This window comes from Lampris incognitus, chromosome 6 (genome assembly GCF_029633865.1).
Source record: "Lampris incognitus isolate fLamInc1 chromosome 6, fLamInc1.hap2, whole genome shotgun sequence".
Taxonomy (NCBI): domain Eukaryota; kingdom Metazoa; phylum Chordata; class Actinopteri; order Lampriformes; family Lampridae; genus Lampris; species Lampris incognitus.
In genome coordinates this window covers 42,977,471-42,994,010 of record NC_079216.1, presented here as the reverse complement: position 1 = coordinate 42,994,010, position 16,540 = coordinate 42,977,471, and the positions used below count along the sequence as shown (strand labels likewise).

Genomic DNA, 16,540 nt, shown 5'->3' with positions numbered 1-16,540 from the left:
TTTTAGCATGATTATTTGTGAAGATATACACATTTATGGGCTTCTTTCCCCATACCCATGTTCCATGTTGCACTGCCTCAGTTCACAAAGCATTCTGGGAATTTTCTTCTACTACTCCGTTTGGAGCCTGCATCTGAAAATACTCTGTTTGTAGGGACATTTGGATGGCTAGATGACCACTACCCCTCAATCCCCAAAATATACAGGACACCCTATCCTATGCAGCAGTGTGCAAAATGGAGGGTTAGGGCCAAGTGGTAGGGCCAACTGGGGGAATTGGGATTGAGCCGTTGTGAGGTGGCCTCAGCCAATATAAAAAATGATCAAGGTCTGTTTACTTCAAAATAGAGGAAAAGTTATTTGGTGTAATTATCATTTCAATTTCAGTTCATAATCCAGCACCACACATCAACACTTTAAGTTGCTCAATAAGGTGTGTGTGTGTGTGTGTGTGTGTGTGTGTGTGTGTGTGTGTGTGTGTGTGTGTGTGTGTGTGTGTGTATGCTTGAGGTTACTGTCCAAGCCTCATTTATATTATCTAGCAGTCATTTATTTCAGAAAAAGATTTTATTTTCTGTTTCACATTCCTGAATAGCTACATGTTTTTCCCCTCATCCTCCTCATCCTCAGGCAGAGGAAGATGTGGAAAGAGAAGCAAAAGGCCCCACAGTGCACAAAACCAACTATATTTGCAGCTTTAGAGAAGCATAGTAAACATGAAAATGACTCCAATGAAGCAAAGAAACTGGGCAGGGCAGTAGCAGTTTATCTGCTTCAATCAAGTTCCTGTTTATACTGTTGAAAAACATGGATTCTGGTAAGTGCTTGAGCAGCTGAATCCCACATAACAGTTATTCTACAGAAATTATGTCATGTACACATACAGCTCTGATATCTGCACTGAAACTCAAGACATCAAAAATCATCAGGCCATAGAAAAACAGTCTGAGTTGTTATTTTACTGTAGTCAAGTCAAGTTTATTTGTACAGCCCAAAATCACAAAGTAGTCCCAAAGGGCTAAATGTAGTAATTAGCTTAACACACAATTTTCTCTATTCAAAGAGGGATGAGTCTGGTGAGCAGTAAATAATAACACAGTAGGTATGTATGTCTATGTACATTAATCTCAATATATGAAGTTATTCATACCGGATGGTTCCACTGAACAGGAAGGGGTCTTGGAGGATGATGGAGAAGCGAGACCTGAGGGTCTGCAGAGGCAGCTTGGCAATGTCTATGTCATCTATCATGATCCTTCCTTTTCACAAAAAAAAAAAAGGCAAATTGATAAATACTTAAGTGACAAAAATAATCAGGACATATCTGAAATGCTCAACACTTTATCCACTGATCCATTGGGGCTTTTAAGATGTTTTTGTAACTTGCGATGTTCAATTGGTAATTTAGTTTTATTCTGGTAATGAAAACCAAGAAAAATATCACCAGAATGGCCACACATGGAATAAAGGTGTTTTTTTTTAGTTTTTTTTTTTTACCTTCAAACATATCCACCATGCGAAAGAAAGCCAAGGAAAAGGATGATTTGCCACTGCCTGTCCTGCCACAGATCCCCACCTGGAAACAAGAAATAATATAGAATATCAACCTAGTCACCATCATCACCATTATCATCATCACCAAATTAATCAGTTGGTAACACTTTGTAAATAGTGATTAATAAATGAATAATAGAGCACTTATAAGCTCTTACAACAGACTCCTTAATATTAGCAGACAGCTTTTAAAAATATTGATACCCATCTGATGAATATGGCTTGGAATGTTGTACCTATTATCTAGTGCCTACTTCCATTTTTACATCTTAACTTAAACTCACCCTTATAGCACTTAAGACCAAAAGATTTGCCCAGACCTTATAACCGTTTAGGTCTTTGTGTCACAACTTAACCTTCAGACTTTTAATGCTACTATAAACTCTTCTTCTTCTGTCGGCTTGTTCCCTGTTTCCCAGGGGTCGCCACAGCGGATTTGATAGTTTCCATTGATACCCTGTGAGGGCACAGCATCGATGGCGGTCTTGTCAATCCGCATAATGATTTGGAAAAATTTTACGTCGCACGCCCTTCCTGACACAACCACTAACCCTATGGATGCTTAATGCTATTATAAACAACTATTTGAAAATCGAAAGAAGGTTACTGATATATTTAAGTGTCTGTTAATGTGTGCAGACTGACTTCCAGCACCTTCTGTCCTGGGCTGATGTGCGCGTTGACATTTTTGAGGACGGGCTTCAGCGTGGTGTCATAACGGACACTCAAGTTCTGGATCTGAATCTCTCCCTGATGGGGCCAGCCGTCAGGGACCTGAGACGCAGCTGGACAGAAAGGGAGAAACACCCTTTAAATTTAGTTTTTCTCTCGCACCCAGAAACATGTGGACACAGTGGTTTGTACGAGTTATTCCTTCCTCTACATACTCAAGGGAGTCATAAAATGGTATTCAAACTAAAACACTGACCTTGTGCTGACCTTAAACAATATTTTATTTTTCTTTTCGGGGGGGGGGGGTTTCCCCCTTTTTCTCCCCAGTTGTATCCAGCCAATTACCCCACTCTTCCGAGCCTGCCCAGTCGCTGCTCCACCCCCTCTGCTGATCCGGGGAGGGCTGCAGACTACCACGTCTCCTCCAATACATGTGGAGTCACCAGCCGCTTCTTTTTACTTGACAGTGAGGAGTTTCACCAGGGGGACATAGAGCGTGGGACGATCATGCTATTCCCCCAGTTCCCCCTCTCCCCCAAACAGGTGCCCCGACCGACCAGAGGAGGCACTAGGGCAGCGACCAGGACACATACCCACATCTGGCTTCCCACCTGCAGACAGAGCCAATTGTGTCCGTAGGGATGCCCGACCAAGCTGGAGGTAACATGGGGATTCGAACCGGCAATCCCCAAGTTGGTAGGCAACGGAATAGACTGCCACACCACCCGGACACCCTGATAATTTCCTTTTAATAGCCACAGTCTTATTTTCATAGTTTTTGCCACTGTGCATATCGGTCATGATAGCATTTTACTCACCGGCTTAATTTTTTTTTTTATAAATTTATTTCTGATTTTTCCTTTTTTTCTCCCAATTTAGTGGCCAATCGATCCCTATTTTAATTCAAACATCCACCCTCGTACTGCATGCGTTCGCCAACTGCATCTCTCCGGCCGGCAGTCTCGAAGGAGACCGCCTCCCCACTTTCGTGACAAGGCGACTCCAGGCCGAACCACTGTTTTTTCCGACACACACAGAGACGCATTCACGTGACGAACACAAGCCGACTCCGCCCCCCTCCTGAAAACAGCGTTGCCAATGATTGCTGCTTCATTGAGTCGGGCCATAGTCGGATCTGACGAGACCGGGGCGCGAACCCCAGTCCCCAGTGGGCAACTGCATCGACACAAAGCCGATGCTTAGACCGCTACACCACCGCGGACTCTCACCGGCTTCATTTTGGTGATTTTGTATACGGGACCACCGCTGGACACAGCTTTACAATGGTGTCAAAGACATTTTCTTGTTACTGAATTCAGTCACAGTAAAGCTACTGTCTCTAACAGACAAACAGGACGTGGAGGGGAAATAATTTAATATCCTCATAAAAATCCACTCAAATGGGCTAAGAAAGGTCACAATGAGCATTCTGATTTTAGTTAGTCTATTTTAGTTGACTATGATAAATTTAAGTTAAATCATGTATAGGTGGAAATAATGGGTTAGATGAGGGGCAGTGTCACTGTTGTGTCTAACTTCTAACTACACAATGTTTTAATTCTGATTAAAACTGCGCTCTGCTGCTGCACTCACAGAGCAGTCCCTCGTAGTTCTCTGGTTCAGTTTTGAGAAGGCCGTTAATCCTCTTGACCGAGCCAAGCTGCACCTCCATGTCTGCCAGGTTACGCACCATCCAGTTCATGTAGTTGGAAACCTGACAGTGTGGTTTGGTGGGACACAGTGGGGTGGTGGGGTATCAGGTAAATAAGGACAGGGTGTGTGAATGTCAACATATGCGCATGAAGCACATGAAGGGCTGAGGATAATGTATCTTTTAAGGTTTAACACTTAAAGGAGTCAAGTTGATCGTGTTTAATCTGAGCACAGACTCGCACACACATACAGGCTTACCATGAGCGCGTAAGTCAAGCCCAGCCCTACAAGGCCAGCAGAAAGCTGGTCGTAGAGGGAGTTGGTGATGGAGGCCACAGCTGCTACCAGCACCACACAGGCTCCTATGTACTCCTAGAGAAATAAGAGGGAGCACATGAGCAACAATGTGAACGCGATAACACAAATAAAATGTTCGATAGTCTCAGAGAATAATAATGATAACGATAGTCAAAGTTTGATTACTGAGCTAAGAGACAGAGGACATCAAGTACTAGATGCTAGCTGCATAGTCTACTCTCTGCATTTAAATATAGGGCACATGGGTTATTAGTCATTGAACATTGCACCGGAATTTCAGTGATTCAGAGGTTTTCACATTTCCAACAGAGGGAGCAGTTACTCACAAAGAGAAGTTTTAAACTGTTACCTGCTACATTCAAACAGTAAAACATGACTGAACAAAGTTTTAAAGAATGGCACGACAGGCGGGTCATTACCATGCGGACCTCGAGCCAGCGATTGGCTGCTGTGAGGAACAGAGAGGCAATGTTGTTGGCGTCAGTGAACTCCAACAACCTCTGTCTGAACCTGGGCTCATACCTGCCGAAGGAACAGGAAACAGAACACAACAGTTCAAGTGACACACAGGATCTTAAACAGTCTGCTCAGGACCCACATAATAGAGTTGGTCTCTCACTTTGGGTCAAAGGCTTTTTAAGCCGATTACTTATCTTATCACTGAGGAAGACTTAATTAATCATACCCAGAAGAAAAGTCTCCTTTATTTAATTGTCTTTTCTCCATCTTGAACCCAAGCAGCATTTATTATGAGATTACTGAATGATAAAGTGTGTTTCCAAAAAAACCCTTCGAAGAAAAGATGAGCAAAAGCATAGATTGATTGAAAATAGAATCTGGGATTAAAAAGGCAATTTCATAAGAAGAGGAGTATAACAAATGTATGATATTGTGCCAAGTCATATGCTGAACAATTAAGTTTCTTTTTAATCTTCCCCTTTGCTCATAGACTTGGTGTTTCGAGACAAATAAAGACGACCAAATGATATTAATCGAGACTATTTTTAGAGTTTATAATTTGATTTGGGAAAAATAAGCAAAAGGTTGTTTCTCAGGAGGACAATGTGGGAAATATTGAGAAAACTGTCTAAACTTCAGACTGCCATTAAATAGAACTTGGGAAGTATTGGCTTACATTTACCTCAACTGAAGAGAGATCCAGGCCTTTATTTGAGACAGGCCATTATTTCAATTTTTTTCTTTTTTCAGGAGTATATTTTATAATGTGTTTGTACAGCAATATTTAATTTATAATTTAGAAATGCAGCAGTTTCACCCTTTCAAGACAATTTCTAAATAAGTGCTGTGAGATAATAAAATAACTACTGTTATTTTGTTATTCTAACAGCTATCATGTTGTTACATCATTGTTAACTTTTCTACTGAAATATTAATTATCTGTCTGAGAGAAACATCGCCACGTCAGCATCTAATCTCATCTCATCATCAGCCGTTTCTCTGGGGTCGGGTCGTGGTGGCAGCAAGCTAAGTAGGGCAATCCAGACATCCCTCTCCTCAGCAACGCCCTCTTGCTCCTCCTGGGGGGATCCCAAGGCATTCCCAGGCCAGATTGGACATGTAGTCCCTCCAGCGAGTTCTGGGTCTACCCCAGGGTCTCCTCCCAGTTGGACGTGCTCGGAAAACCTCCAAAGGAAGGTGCCCAGGAGGCATCTCAATCAGATGCCAGAACCAACTCAAATGGCTCCTTTTGACGGGAAGGAGCAGCAGCTCTACTCCGAGCTTCCTCTAGATGTCCAAGCTCCTCACCCTATCTCTAAGGCTGATCCCAGACACCCTACGTAGGAAACTAATTTCAGCCGCTTGTATCTGCGACCTCACCCTTTTGGTCACTACACAAACCTCATGACCAGGTGAGGGTCGGAACAAAGATTGACTGGTCAATTAAGAGCTTTGCCTTCTGGCTCAGCTCCCTCTTCATCGCAACGGTCCGGTACAACGTCGGCATTACTGCTGATACCTCACCAATCCCCCTGTCAATCTCTCGCTCTATCCTACCCTCACTTGTGAACAAGACCCCGAGATACATGAGCTCCTTCACTTGAGGCAAAAACTCATCCCGAACACAGAGGGAAGAATCCACCATTTTCTGGTAAAGAACCATTGCCTAAGACTTGGAGGTGCTGACTCTCATCCCGGCCATTTCACACTCAGGTGCAAACCTCCCTAGTGTGCGCCGGAGGTCATGTTCTGATAAAGCCAACAAAACCACATAATCTGCAAAGAGCAGAGATGCAATTCTGAGGTTCCCAAAACAGACACATTCCTCACCTTAGATGCACCTTTAGATCCTGTCCATGAATATCAAAAACAGATTTGGAGACAAGGGAAAACCTTGGCGCCGTCCACCACCCACCGAAAACGTGTTTGACTTTGTGCCGAGAATGCGGACACAGCTCTCACTTTGGTTATACAAGGACCGGATGGCTTGTAGCAACTGCCCCAATACCTCATACTCCCGCAGTACTCTCCACAGAGTGCCCCGGGGTACACAGTCGTAAGCCTTCTCCAAGTCCACAAAACACATGTAGACTGGCTGGTCAAACGCCCATGCCTCCCTCAGCACTTCTGCATGGGTAAAGAGTTGGTCTGTTGTTCAACGGCCGGGACAGAATCCACATTGTTCCTGCTGGATCCGAGGTTCGACAATCGGTTGGAGCCTCCTTTCTAGCACCCTAGAGTCGACTTTCCCAGGGAGGTTGAGCAGTGTGATGCCTCGATAATTGAAGCACACCCTCCAGTCCCCTTTTTTAAATATGGAACCACTACCCCAGCCTGCCACTCCACAGGTACTGTCCCCGACCTCCATGCGACACTGAAGAGCATCACATTTAAAGTTGTTTCCTACATGTACGTGTTTGCTGCTCCACCAGTGTTCGTAAACTTTCAACAGCGGCATAAAATATTGAGACTGGACAGTGTCTCCAACTACGGTTAAGGGTGCCTTTTACCATTAAGTAACCTGCCTCCATGGTCCAAATGGATAAAATAATGATTTATTAATGGAGAAAAGTTGTGAATTTCAGCTTTATAAAGTAAAACTCAGAGCAACATTAAGAACACAACATGACGATGATGTTTGTATTGATGTAAGTAATGCTGCAAAAATATGCCGAATAGACAACCCAAACCTTTCTGTAATTTCTGTATTCAATTTAATTGGCCTTCATTTGGGACCGGCCTTTATTTTAGACCAACCTTTGTTTCCCAAGCAAGCTACATGGCTGACTATTATTTGAGTCTGGCCATTTTTTGAAACACATATTTTATTTGAGAATTTATTAAATGTTGAAAGAAAACTTGACGTCTTGTTCTTAATTCTTTCGTTTCCTCTGGGTAGGTTTGTTGCTTTCCTTTACCTATTCTTTTGGAACCCAGCATCAGAAGGATTCCATGTTGTTTTAAATCACCTTAACGAATCATTATCATTTGCAGATGAAAGAGAATTGGAGCATTTATACCTCTTAAATCCAAATGAAATTCGATTAAGATGTTAGGTACCTCTGCTACCTAAAGCCCCCCTGCCATTGTAAACGCCCGACTGTGAAGCAAGGGTAGTAATGACCTGAAGGCCCGGATGGTAGTGAGACCTTCCACTGTCTCGGAGAAGTGGGAAAGTAAAGGAAGCTGGGTGCTGTCCTCCAGCTGCTGCAGGTCCCTGAGCAGAAGACACATGGAGGAGGGGAGGAAGAGGCATCAGTTAGAAGAAACTATGGCAAAAATGGCCTGCTTAACAAGTCCATCGTCCGTCTATCCGAGTTCAATATTTGCCATTTATCCATATCAATATCGTAATATTGAATAAAGGCATCTCTGCCAATTCTCACCCCTTTCTTTTGTCAACTCTTCCATCGATACACTAAATGCATCCACCCTCCACTTTATTAATTCATGATATCTTAAATCCATTCTTTCATCCATCTATCAGTCCACCGTACCTGTCACCTTTCGATCAATCCATCAAATGCATTCACCCACCTTTCTATCAGGCCATCGCTCTTGACAGACTCACCTGGAGGCCACCCGGAAATATTTTTGGATGAAGTAGCACGCAACGGCCAGGGGCAGGAGAGCAACAAGAAAGACAGGGGTCACGTAGCAGATGACCCCCAGGGCTGACACACACAGCAGGGTGGAGCGGCTCAGACACTCTAGCGTGGTGGGGATGTGCTGGTCAATGGTGTTGGTGTCCGTAGAGAATCTATTGAGGATGCTGCCAAGGGGAGTAGTTTCAAACAGCCTGGAGGGTCAAGGAGAAAGTAGAAGCAGGCAGTTAAGTAGGACTGAGGCTGACTTGTTGCTTCTATTACAAAGTAATACTGAATGTGAGAAATCACAACTTATATTATGACCTTCGAAATGAGCAATTTTGAGAAAGAGATAACCCCTTCTCATGCTAGGGACTGCTAAGGCAGGACATTGTTGTAACGATGCACAGAATGGAGTGGAGTAGCATTACTCAATTTAATCCTAGCACAATGTTTCTAGGATCTAGGTTTATTTATTAACCTAGGTTTATTTATTAACACTGTATCGTACATTAGCTGTGTTGTATGTCTGCTTTTTTTATATATATTATTTTCCATATTATCTTTTCTACATTATTTGCATATTCATATTTTCTTGTTTGTTTGCTCTTGTTTTTCTTGTATATTATCTATGTTGTATGTTTTTTTTGTACTATTTTATTATCCTAGGCAAAGGGACTGCTGATGGAAACTAGCCTCTTAGCTGATTCGGGTACATTTAAATTTGTTTGAGTGTTGATTAATGTACATTGTCCCTTCCCAAATAAATGTAAAAAAAAAAACAACCCTATATGCATGTATTTGTGCATGTGTGCATGCATGTATATGTGTGTTTGTGTTGTTTCATGTAGCATCTGGCAGGCAGATGGCACTCTGGGTAATGGACCAAATAACACACAATGTTAACCGTATATCAACCTGATCCTTTAAATGATCCATTTCAACACACACACACACACACACACACACACACACACACACACACGCACACGCACACGCACGTGCACACACACACGCATGCACGCACGCAGGCACGTGCACCGCAAACATGTATGTTAAGTTGGGCATGAGTTTTTTCACGCGTCATGAGTAAGAGCTCTCTGACAGGGATCCCTCTGAGTCATGTACCTCATGGGGGCCAATATGATCTTGTTGAGTAGACTTTGGTGGAGCTCCTTGGCCACTCTCAAGCCGGTCCACTCCACAGCCACAGACGTGGCCAAACACAGAATGATTCCCAGGCAGCACAGCACGCTGAACACTGACAGGTACCACGAATGACTGAACCCGCAATCCTACAGAGAAAGACCAAGATGAAAGACAAAGGGTTTCTTGTAACATGGTTCCAACATACTTTAATGGAAGGGCTAATGTGTGTGTGTGTGTGTGTGTGTGTGTGTGTGTGTGTGTGTGTGTGTGTGTGTGTGTGTGTGTGTGGGTGTGTGTGTGTGCATTTGTGTGAACGTGTGCGAGTGTGCGCAAGAGTTGTTCCTATCTTTAGATGTTATACTGCTATGACAAACATACTTAAACTCTCACAGACTATGTGAAATGTTAAATGGTTCAAGCAAGTTAAATAAATCTGAGCAATGCAACAAAAGCCCGATAAGCCTCCAAATGCTTGATTGCGACATTTGGTATAGTATGAAACAGATTAAACAACGTCGTTCCCATCCCTGACCTTTGTCTCTTTTACCCCCTCCTCCTCTTTCTCACTCTCCTCTGACTCATTCTCTCTCAACAAACATTTCTATCTTCTTTTTATGGCTTTATGGTCCTCTTCGCTCACTGTCTATCTGTGCCTTACTCTGGATAATTTCCGTCCTTCCTTCCTCCATTTCTCTTCCTCTTTCCACAAGCCATTCAAAATGCTGACATCATGAAGTGGTGTGGTGCAGTTGCAACATGCGAGTATCGCTGCAAGTAGTCGCTGTATGCAAATATCCAGAGTATACAATCAAATGAAGCATAAATATAGACTCACATTGGACAGCAGCCTAAAAGCCTTTGAAGTGACAGTAGAGTACCTGAGGTTGTGTTTGAAAGCACAACAGGGGTTTTGAGTGGCTCCATATGTTTGTGTCTACAACAAAGCTGATTAGATAAGTTTGGAAAAGCTCTGTCAAGCAAGAAGGCCCTGTCACGCAAGTCACTATTTACTGACACTTACACTCTGGGTATGTTTTGTGTGTGTGTGTACATATGTTCATATGCATCAGTGTGTTTGCATGTCACAGGAGAGAGCGGGCTGTTTGGCTGTTTCTTGATTTAAATGCTGCTTTTTACACTGTGGACCACGACATCCTCCCACAGCGTGTTGAGAACTTTATTGGTCTCATACTTGAGTAATAGAACACAAAATTTTGCATGAAATAATACTATGTTTTCCTGCTCTAAGGTCAAATAATGTTCCACAGGGATCAGCATTTTGCCACTTTTGTTTTGTGTTTACTTGCTGCCTTTGGGTCACATTAAAAAAAAAAGACATAATGTATCACTGCTATGCTGACAATATACAACTCTACCTTCCTGTAACAGTCGATGACCCATCCCAGCTGGTTAAATTAGAGTTGTGCCTGTCAGGAGTCCATCACACCATGTGCAATAATTTCCTGTGTTTGAATGCACACAAGACCGAAATGTTGCTTGTTGGTCCAGCTAGATTTACTTCACTTTTTACAGATTTTTCTACTAATCTCGATGGCTGTACAATTTCTCATAACCGTACAATTAAGACTCTGGGAATAGTATTCAATCCTTCTCTTACACTTGAGCCACTCATCACGTATATTTAAATAAATAAATAAATAAATATATATAGGGGTCCTCCCTATAGTCCCCGGGTCCTATAGTCCCCGGGTCCTATGTTCCCCGCTTTGTATGAGACCGGGGAATATCAGACCTTTTTGTATACAGAGGGCCCTATATTCCCCACTTTTCCCCAAAAGGGTCCTATGTTCCCCGTTTTGTATGTGCAGGGAAACATGGGACCTTTCTTTATAAAAAGGGTCCTATGTTCCCCTAGGGCACCCGGGGAACATAGGACCCTATTTATAAAGAAAGGTCCTATGTTCCCCGGTCAGCAGGTTTGACGCTGTTTGGCGCAAAAAGTGCATTTTCAATAATGCATTATTTAGGGCAGATTATTAAGAAGACAATGAATCATACGATTTCTATTTTTATATCACAAAAACAAATTCACAAAGTCCAGGTTGGCTAAAGTATGTGGAAACTTTCGACACTAAATCAATTTCAACTTATTAGGCTATAGCCTATATTTGGGCGCATAACCCACCCCGGGAGTTCTCTGATATTTATGCGTGAAATGTGTCACTTATCGAGGAAAATGCGCCTCGCCGAGTAGGTGAGCTGGCTCGTCTGTGTCTGAATGTAATATAGTAAGCCTATGTTCCTTGGGCAATTGTACCCGGGCATAGCTCAGTCGGTAGAGCTCTCGCCTATGGATCGCAAGGTTGTGAGTTCGATCCCGGGTGCCGCCAACTCAGTGTATGAGTAGCACATTGTGCGAGAAGTGCTGGGAGCTGAGGATAGGTGTTGTGTTCCGTCCTCAGCAGTCCATCTCCCAGAGATCTAGCGCATTGTACCAGGGATAGACTCCTGCGTAAGCTGGCTGATACCGACAATAGGCCAATTCCGACCTACTTCTTCTATGTTCCCTAGAAAGCTGTCGTTCCCATCATAACCACACCAGCTTATTGGGAAAAGCATCTGACAGATATTAGATGGAAACCATCTGCTCAGTAAGGCCCTTTAAGCATCATAATTGTAATGATAATAATAATAATGACAATGATAATAATAATAATGATAATAATAATAGCCTAATAATAATAATAATGATGATGATGATGATGATGATGATAATAATAATAATAATAACAATATAGCCTTATATTAGAAATGCTAAAAATTGGATAAATGAAATATTTATAATTATAAAGTAGGCTAATATAGCATGGTAATAACAATAAAATAATAACAATATCTGCCTGGTCTCTTAAGATTCTAAGATGCTGTATGCTACAGAAATAACGGGACATAGGCCTAGGCTAATGAATACGCCTTTTTGACAAAATATGAATGAAAGGCTAATCAACAACGCTAAAGCTGAATCACAAAACACACATTGCTCGAAAAATAATTTATAAATAGCCAAATGCACACATGATTTCGAGTTTGGAAATATTTAAAACTTGTCGTGGATGTGTGGTCATCTGCACGCAAGTTTCCTGGCGTTCTAAACCACATGATCAAAATTCACCAATGTCTAAACCGCCTGCCAACTTGCAACAATTTGCAACAATCGGTTGTTATCGGTGACAACTCGTGGACTCACTGTCATGTGCTTACTAGCCTACAAGAAGACAAACAATGGCGATAGTTATGGATGGTGATCGAGGGGGCAAAGTGTTGGTACATGAGAACTTCAGATATCAGAAGCACCGCACCAATCAAGACACCATTAGATGGAGGTGCTGGAGGTGGAACTGTAGAGTGCCACTGATCACAAATAGATTTGAAGTGGAGGACGTGGATGCTAACATTATTGTGCACGATGTTGGGGAACACGTGCATCCCCCTGACAGAGAAATGGTGCACCGTGCAGAATTCCGACAGGGGGTGATTGCAGAAGTTGGGAGGGAGCCAACAGTCCCAATCAGAAGGATCTATAATGCGCAAAGGGTCCTGCAGTGTCGGCAACGTCAAATCCAGGGTGGCGGCGACAGACCACCACCACAAGGATTCCAGTCTGTAAGGACTGTTATGGCCAGAGCATGCGCAGCAGTCATGCCCCCGATTCCAGCTACACTTGAGGATGTCGTCACGAAGGTGCATGGGCTGAAACATGGGACAGGGAACAGTTCCTCCTGCACCAAGACAACGAGTGGGCTATCGCTGTGTTTGCCACAGAGGGAAACATCAGGGAGCTGCGAGGCTGTGGAACCGTATATATGGATGCAACGTTCAGAACGTGCCCCTGCCCCTTCAGCCAAGTTTTTACAGTACTTGGAAACATGCATGGCTTCGTTATCCCTCTGGTGCATGCGCTGATGGGTCAGCGCACAATTGGGCACTACCGGCAGGTGCTCGATTGCATCAAACGGGAAACCAGGAGGATTACGCAGCACCACTGGGCACCTCAAAAGGTCATATGCGACTTTAAAGCTTGATAAATCTACATCGTTTCCATCAATTAGCTGTGGAATTCAACATAGGCTATGTATTTAACTTTAATTTTAAAAATCAGTTTAACACAATTCAGCAAGCTGTATTATGCATTCATGTTTATCAAGCCACTGTCAACATGTTCAGCATATTCACATTTCTTTAACAGTTTACATGATTAACCTCTTGTTTTTGTTTTTGTAGCTTATCATCGCACTCTAAATGATGCGGTCCAAGTGCGCCACCCATCCCTTTGGATGTTTCTGCGCCACATTAAGGACCAGCAAACTCTGGCAGGGGAAAGGCTGGAGATGGCGGAGCGAGGAGATGCTCCCCCAAGGCGGAAGCCCAAGTGGAGGAGGTTGGAGGCCCGTCTCCTGCGGCTCAAGGGTCAACTGGATGCTGGTCACAGAGATTTGGAATCATATTGGAGGGCTGTAAGCCACCACATTTTCAGATAGGCTGAGTAGAGCTTTTAGCCCCTCTTTGTTGAGTAGCCTAATGGACTAGGACTACTCATTTTGCTTTTTTGAAGAAGAAAAAAGCCTTAACTTTAGGCTAGTTAGGCCTTGGAGATTTTTGTTTTAGACCATGCCTTTTCTGGGGGGCTTCTGCCATAGACCAACCCTTTTTCAGCCAAGCTTTTACTAGAAGCATTTTGTTATTAATAGCCTATTATCAGTGTTACTATTGATAGTATTATGCCTGTAATTGTTATTTGCTATTAGGCCTCTTTTATAATTAGGCTATTATTATTATTATTATTATTATTATCATTATTATTATTATTATTATTATTAGGCTGTTATTATTATTATTGATATTATTACTATTATTATTATTATTATTATTATTAAAGAAAAACATCAAAGGATGTAAGGTAGCACTCATCAAATGAAAAAAAAAAGACAATTCTCTATTTTACCATTTCATTGTTTGGCATCAGTAATTAACTTGGCCGGGTGGTCTTCTTCAGAAACCTTAATGACTGATGCCAAACAATAAAATGGTGAAATAGAGGACTGCCTCTGTTATTTTTTTACCATTTGGTGAGTGTTACCTTACATCCTTTGATGTTCGTCTTTGATTCATGTTTTTGGTTTAGCACCTCCACAAGCCTTTAGTTTTTTGAGAAGCACATATTATTATTATTAGGCAATTAGCCTATTGTGTAAGGTAGGCGGCCCCCGTTGATGGATACTTTGTGCTGGTCCTAAATTCCAAGTCCTGTTCTAAGTTCTCTGCCTAGAAAGTTCATCATTAAAGTCTTTTTGAAAGAAAGTCTGCCAAGTGATTTAATATGGAAAACGAACTGCAAAGTAACAAGAAAGTGGCTGAAGTGTCCAGTGCTGTGCAAATTGAACTTTGAGCGAAGGTGGAAATGGCTAGGATATACTGGTAGGTGGGCCTACTGCAAGACAAACTTGTGTTGATTGCCGACTGTCCATGCTGAGCCGGAGAGCCAACTAACTAGGCCTACTGCAGTAAATATTGGTAAGAAATAACAATAAAGCAAATTACAGCCTCCTCTAGGCCGAATTTGGATACGCACTCAAGGTGGCCTGCGATATACAACAGCCAACAATGGTAATACGGCCTAATTTAATCAGCGGAGGAATAGATTGTCGTAGCATACAACTCAGCCATGACCCCAGTTTTTATTATTTTGGACCCGTTAAGGAAATAATTTGCAAAAAGGGTTGTAAGTTCCCCGGTTTGTTCCTCGATTGGCAATAGCGGGGAATATAGGACCCTTTATTTGGAAAAAGGTCCTATGTTCCCCTGGAAACAGCAGGGAATATAGGACCCTTTTTCCAAAAGAGGGTTTTATGTTCCCCAGTGTCTATTGCAACCGGGATTATAGGACCTTTTTAGGGGAAAACGGGGAATATGGGACCCTTTTTTTTTTCGAAAGGGTCCTATGTTCCCCGATCGGGGAACATAGGACCCGGGGAATATAGAACCCAGGGACTATAGGCACGGCCCCCTATATATATGTGTGTGTGTGTGGATATATATATATATATATATATATATATATACACTACCGTTCAAAAGTTTGGGATCACCCAAACAATTTTGTGTTTTCCATGAAAAGTCACACTTATTCACCACCATATGTTGTGAAATGAATAGAAAATAGAGTCAAGACATTGACAAGGTTAGAAATAATGATTTGTATTTGAAATAAGATTTTTTTTACATCAAACTTTGCTTTCGTCAAAGAATCCTCCATTTGCAGCAATTACAGCATTGCAGACCTTTGGCATTCTAGCTGTTAATTTGTTGAGGTAATCTGGAGAAATTGCACCCCACGCTTCCAGAAGCAGCTCCCACAAGTTGGATTGGTTGGATGGGCACTTCTTTGAGCAGATTGAGTTTCTGGAGCATCACATTTGTGGGGTCAATTAAACGCTCAAAATGGCCAGAAAAAGAGAACTTTCATCTGAAACTCGACAGTCTATTCTTGTTCTTAGAAATGAAGGCTATTCCATTCGAGAAATTGCTAAGAAATTGAAGATTTCCTACACCGGTGTGTACTACTCCCTTCAGAGGACAGCACAAACAGGCTCTAACCAGAGTAGAAAAAGAAGTGGGAGGCCGCGTTGCACAACTGAGCAAGAAGATAAGTACATTAGAGTCTCTAGTTTGAGAAACAGACGCCTCACAGGTCCCCAACTGGCATCTTCATTAAATAGTACCTGTTAGAGCCTGTTTGTGCTGTCCTCTGAAGGGAGTAGTACACACCGGTGTAGGAAATCTTCAATTTCTTAGCAATTTCTCGCATGGAATAGCCTTCATTTCTAAGAACAAGAATAGACTGTCGAGTTTCAGATGAAAGTTCTCTTTTTCTGGCCATTTTGAGCGTTTAATTGACCCCACAAATGTGATGCTCCAGAAACTCAATCTGCTCAAAGAAGTGCCCATCCAACCAATCCAACTTGTGGGAGCTGCTTCTGGAAGCGTGGGGTGCAATTTCTCCAGATTACCTCAACAAATTAACAGCTAGAATGCCAAAGGTCTGCAATGCTGTAATTGCTGCAAATGGAGGATTCTTTAACGAAAGCAAAGTTTGATGTAAAAAAAATCTTATTTCAAATAAAAATCAT

At 42.4% G+C, this 16,540-nt stretch overlaps 1 protein-coding gene across 3 annotated transcripts in view; it reads right to left on the bottom strand.

The window, feature by feature from the left end:
- abcc8 (ATP-binding cassette, sub-family C (CFTR/MRP), member 8) overlaps nt 1–16,540 on the bottom strand; it is a 132,995-nt gene that overhangs the window by 12,279 nt on the left and 104,176 nt on the right. For 2 of the 3 annotated variants that reach the window (XM_056282625.1, XM_056282627.1), the window contains 9 exons: nt 9,372–9,538; nt 8,228–8,455; nt 7,781–7,873; nt 4,617–4,719; nt 4,138–4,251; nt 3,820–3,940; nt 2,200–2,339; nt 1,498–1,576; nt 1,151–1,259 (listed from right to left, as the gene is read on the bottom strand). In XM_056282625.1, coding sequence (XP_056138600.1) covers nt 1,151–1,259; nt 1,498–1,576; nt 2,200–2,339; nt 3,820–3,940; nt 4,138–4,251; nt 4,617–4,719; nt 7,781–7,873; nt 8,228–8,455; nt 9,372–9,538 — 1,154 coding nt within the window. The remainder of the gene's footprint in view (nt 1–1,150; nt 1,260–1,497; nt 1,577–2,199; nt 2,340–3,819; nt 3,941–4,137; nt 4,252–4,616; nt 4,720–7,780; nt 7,874–8,227; nt 8,456–9,371; nt 9,539–16,540) is intronic. The other variant, XM_056282626.1, reaches the window with a different exon arrangement.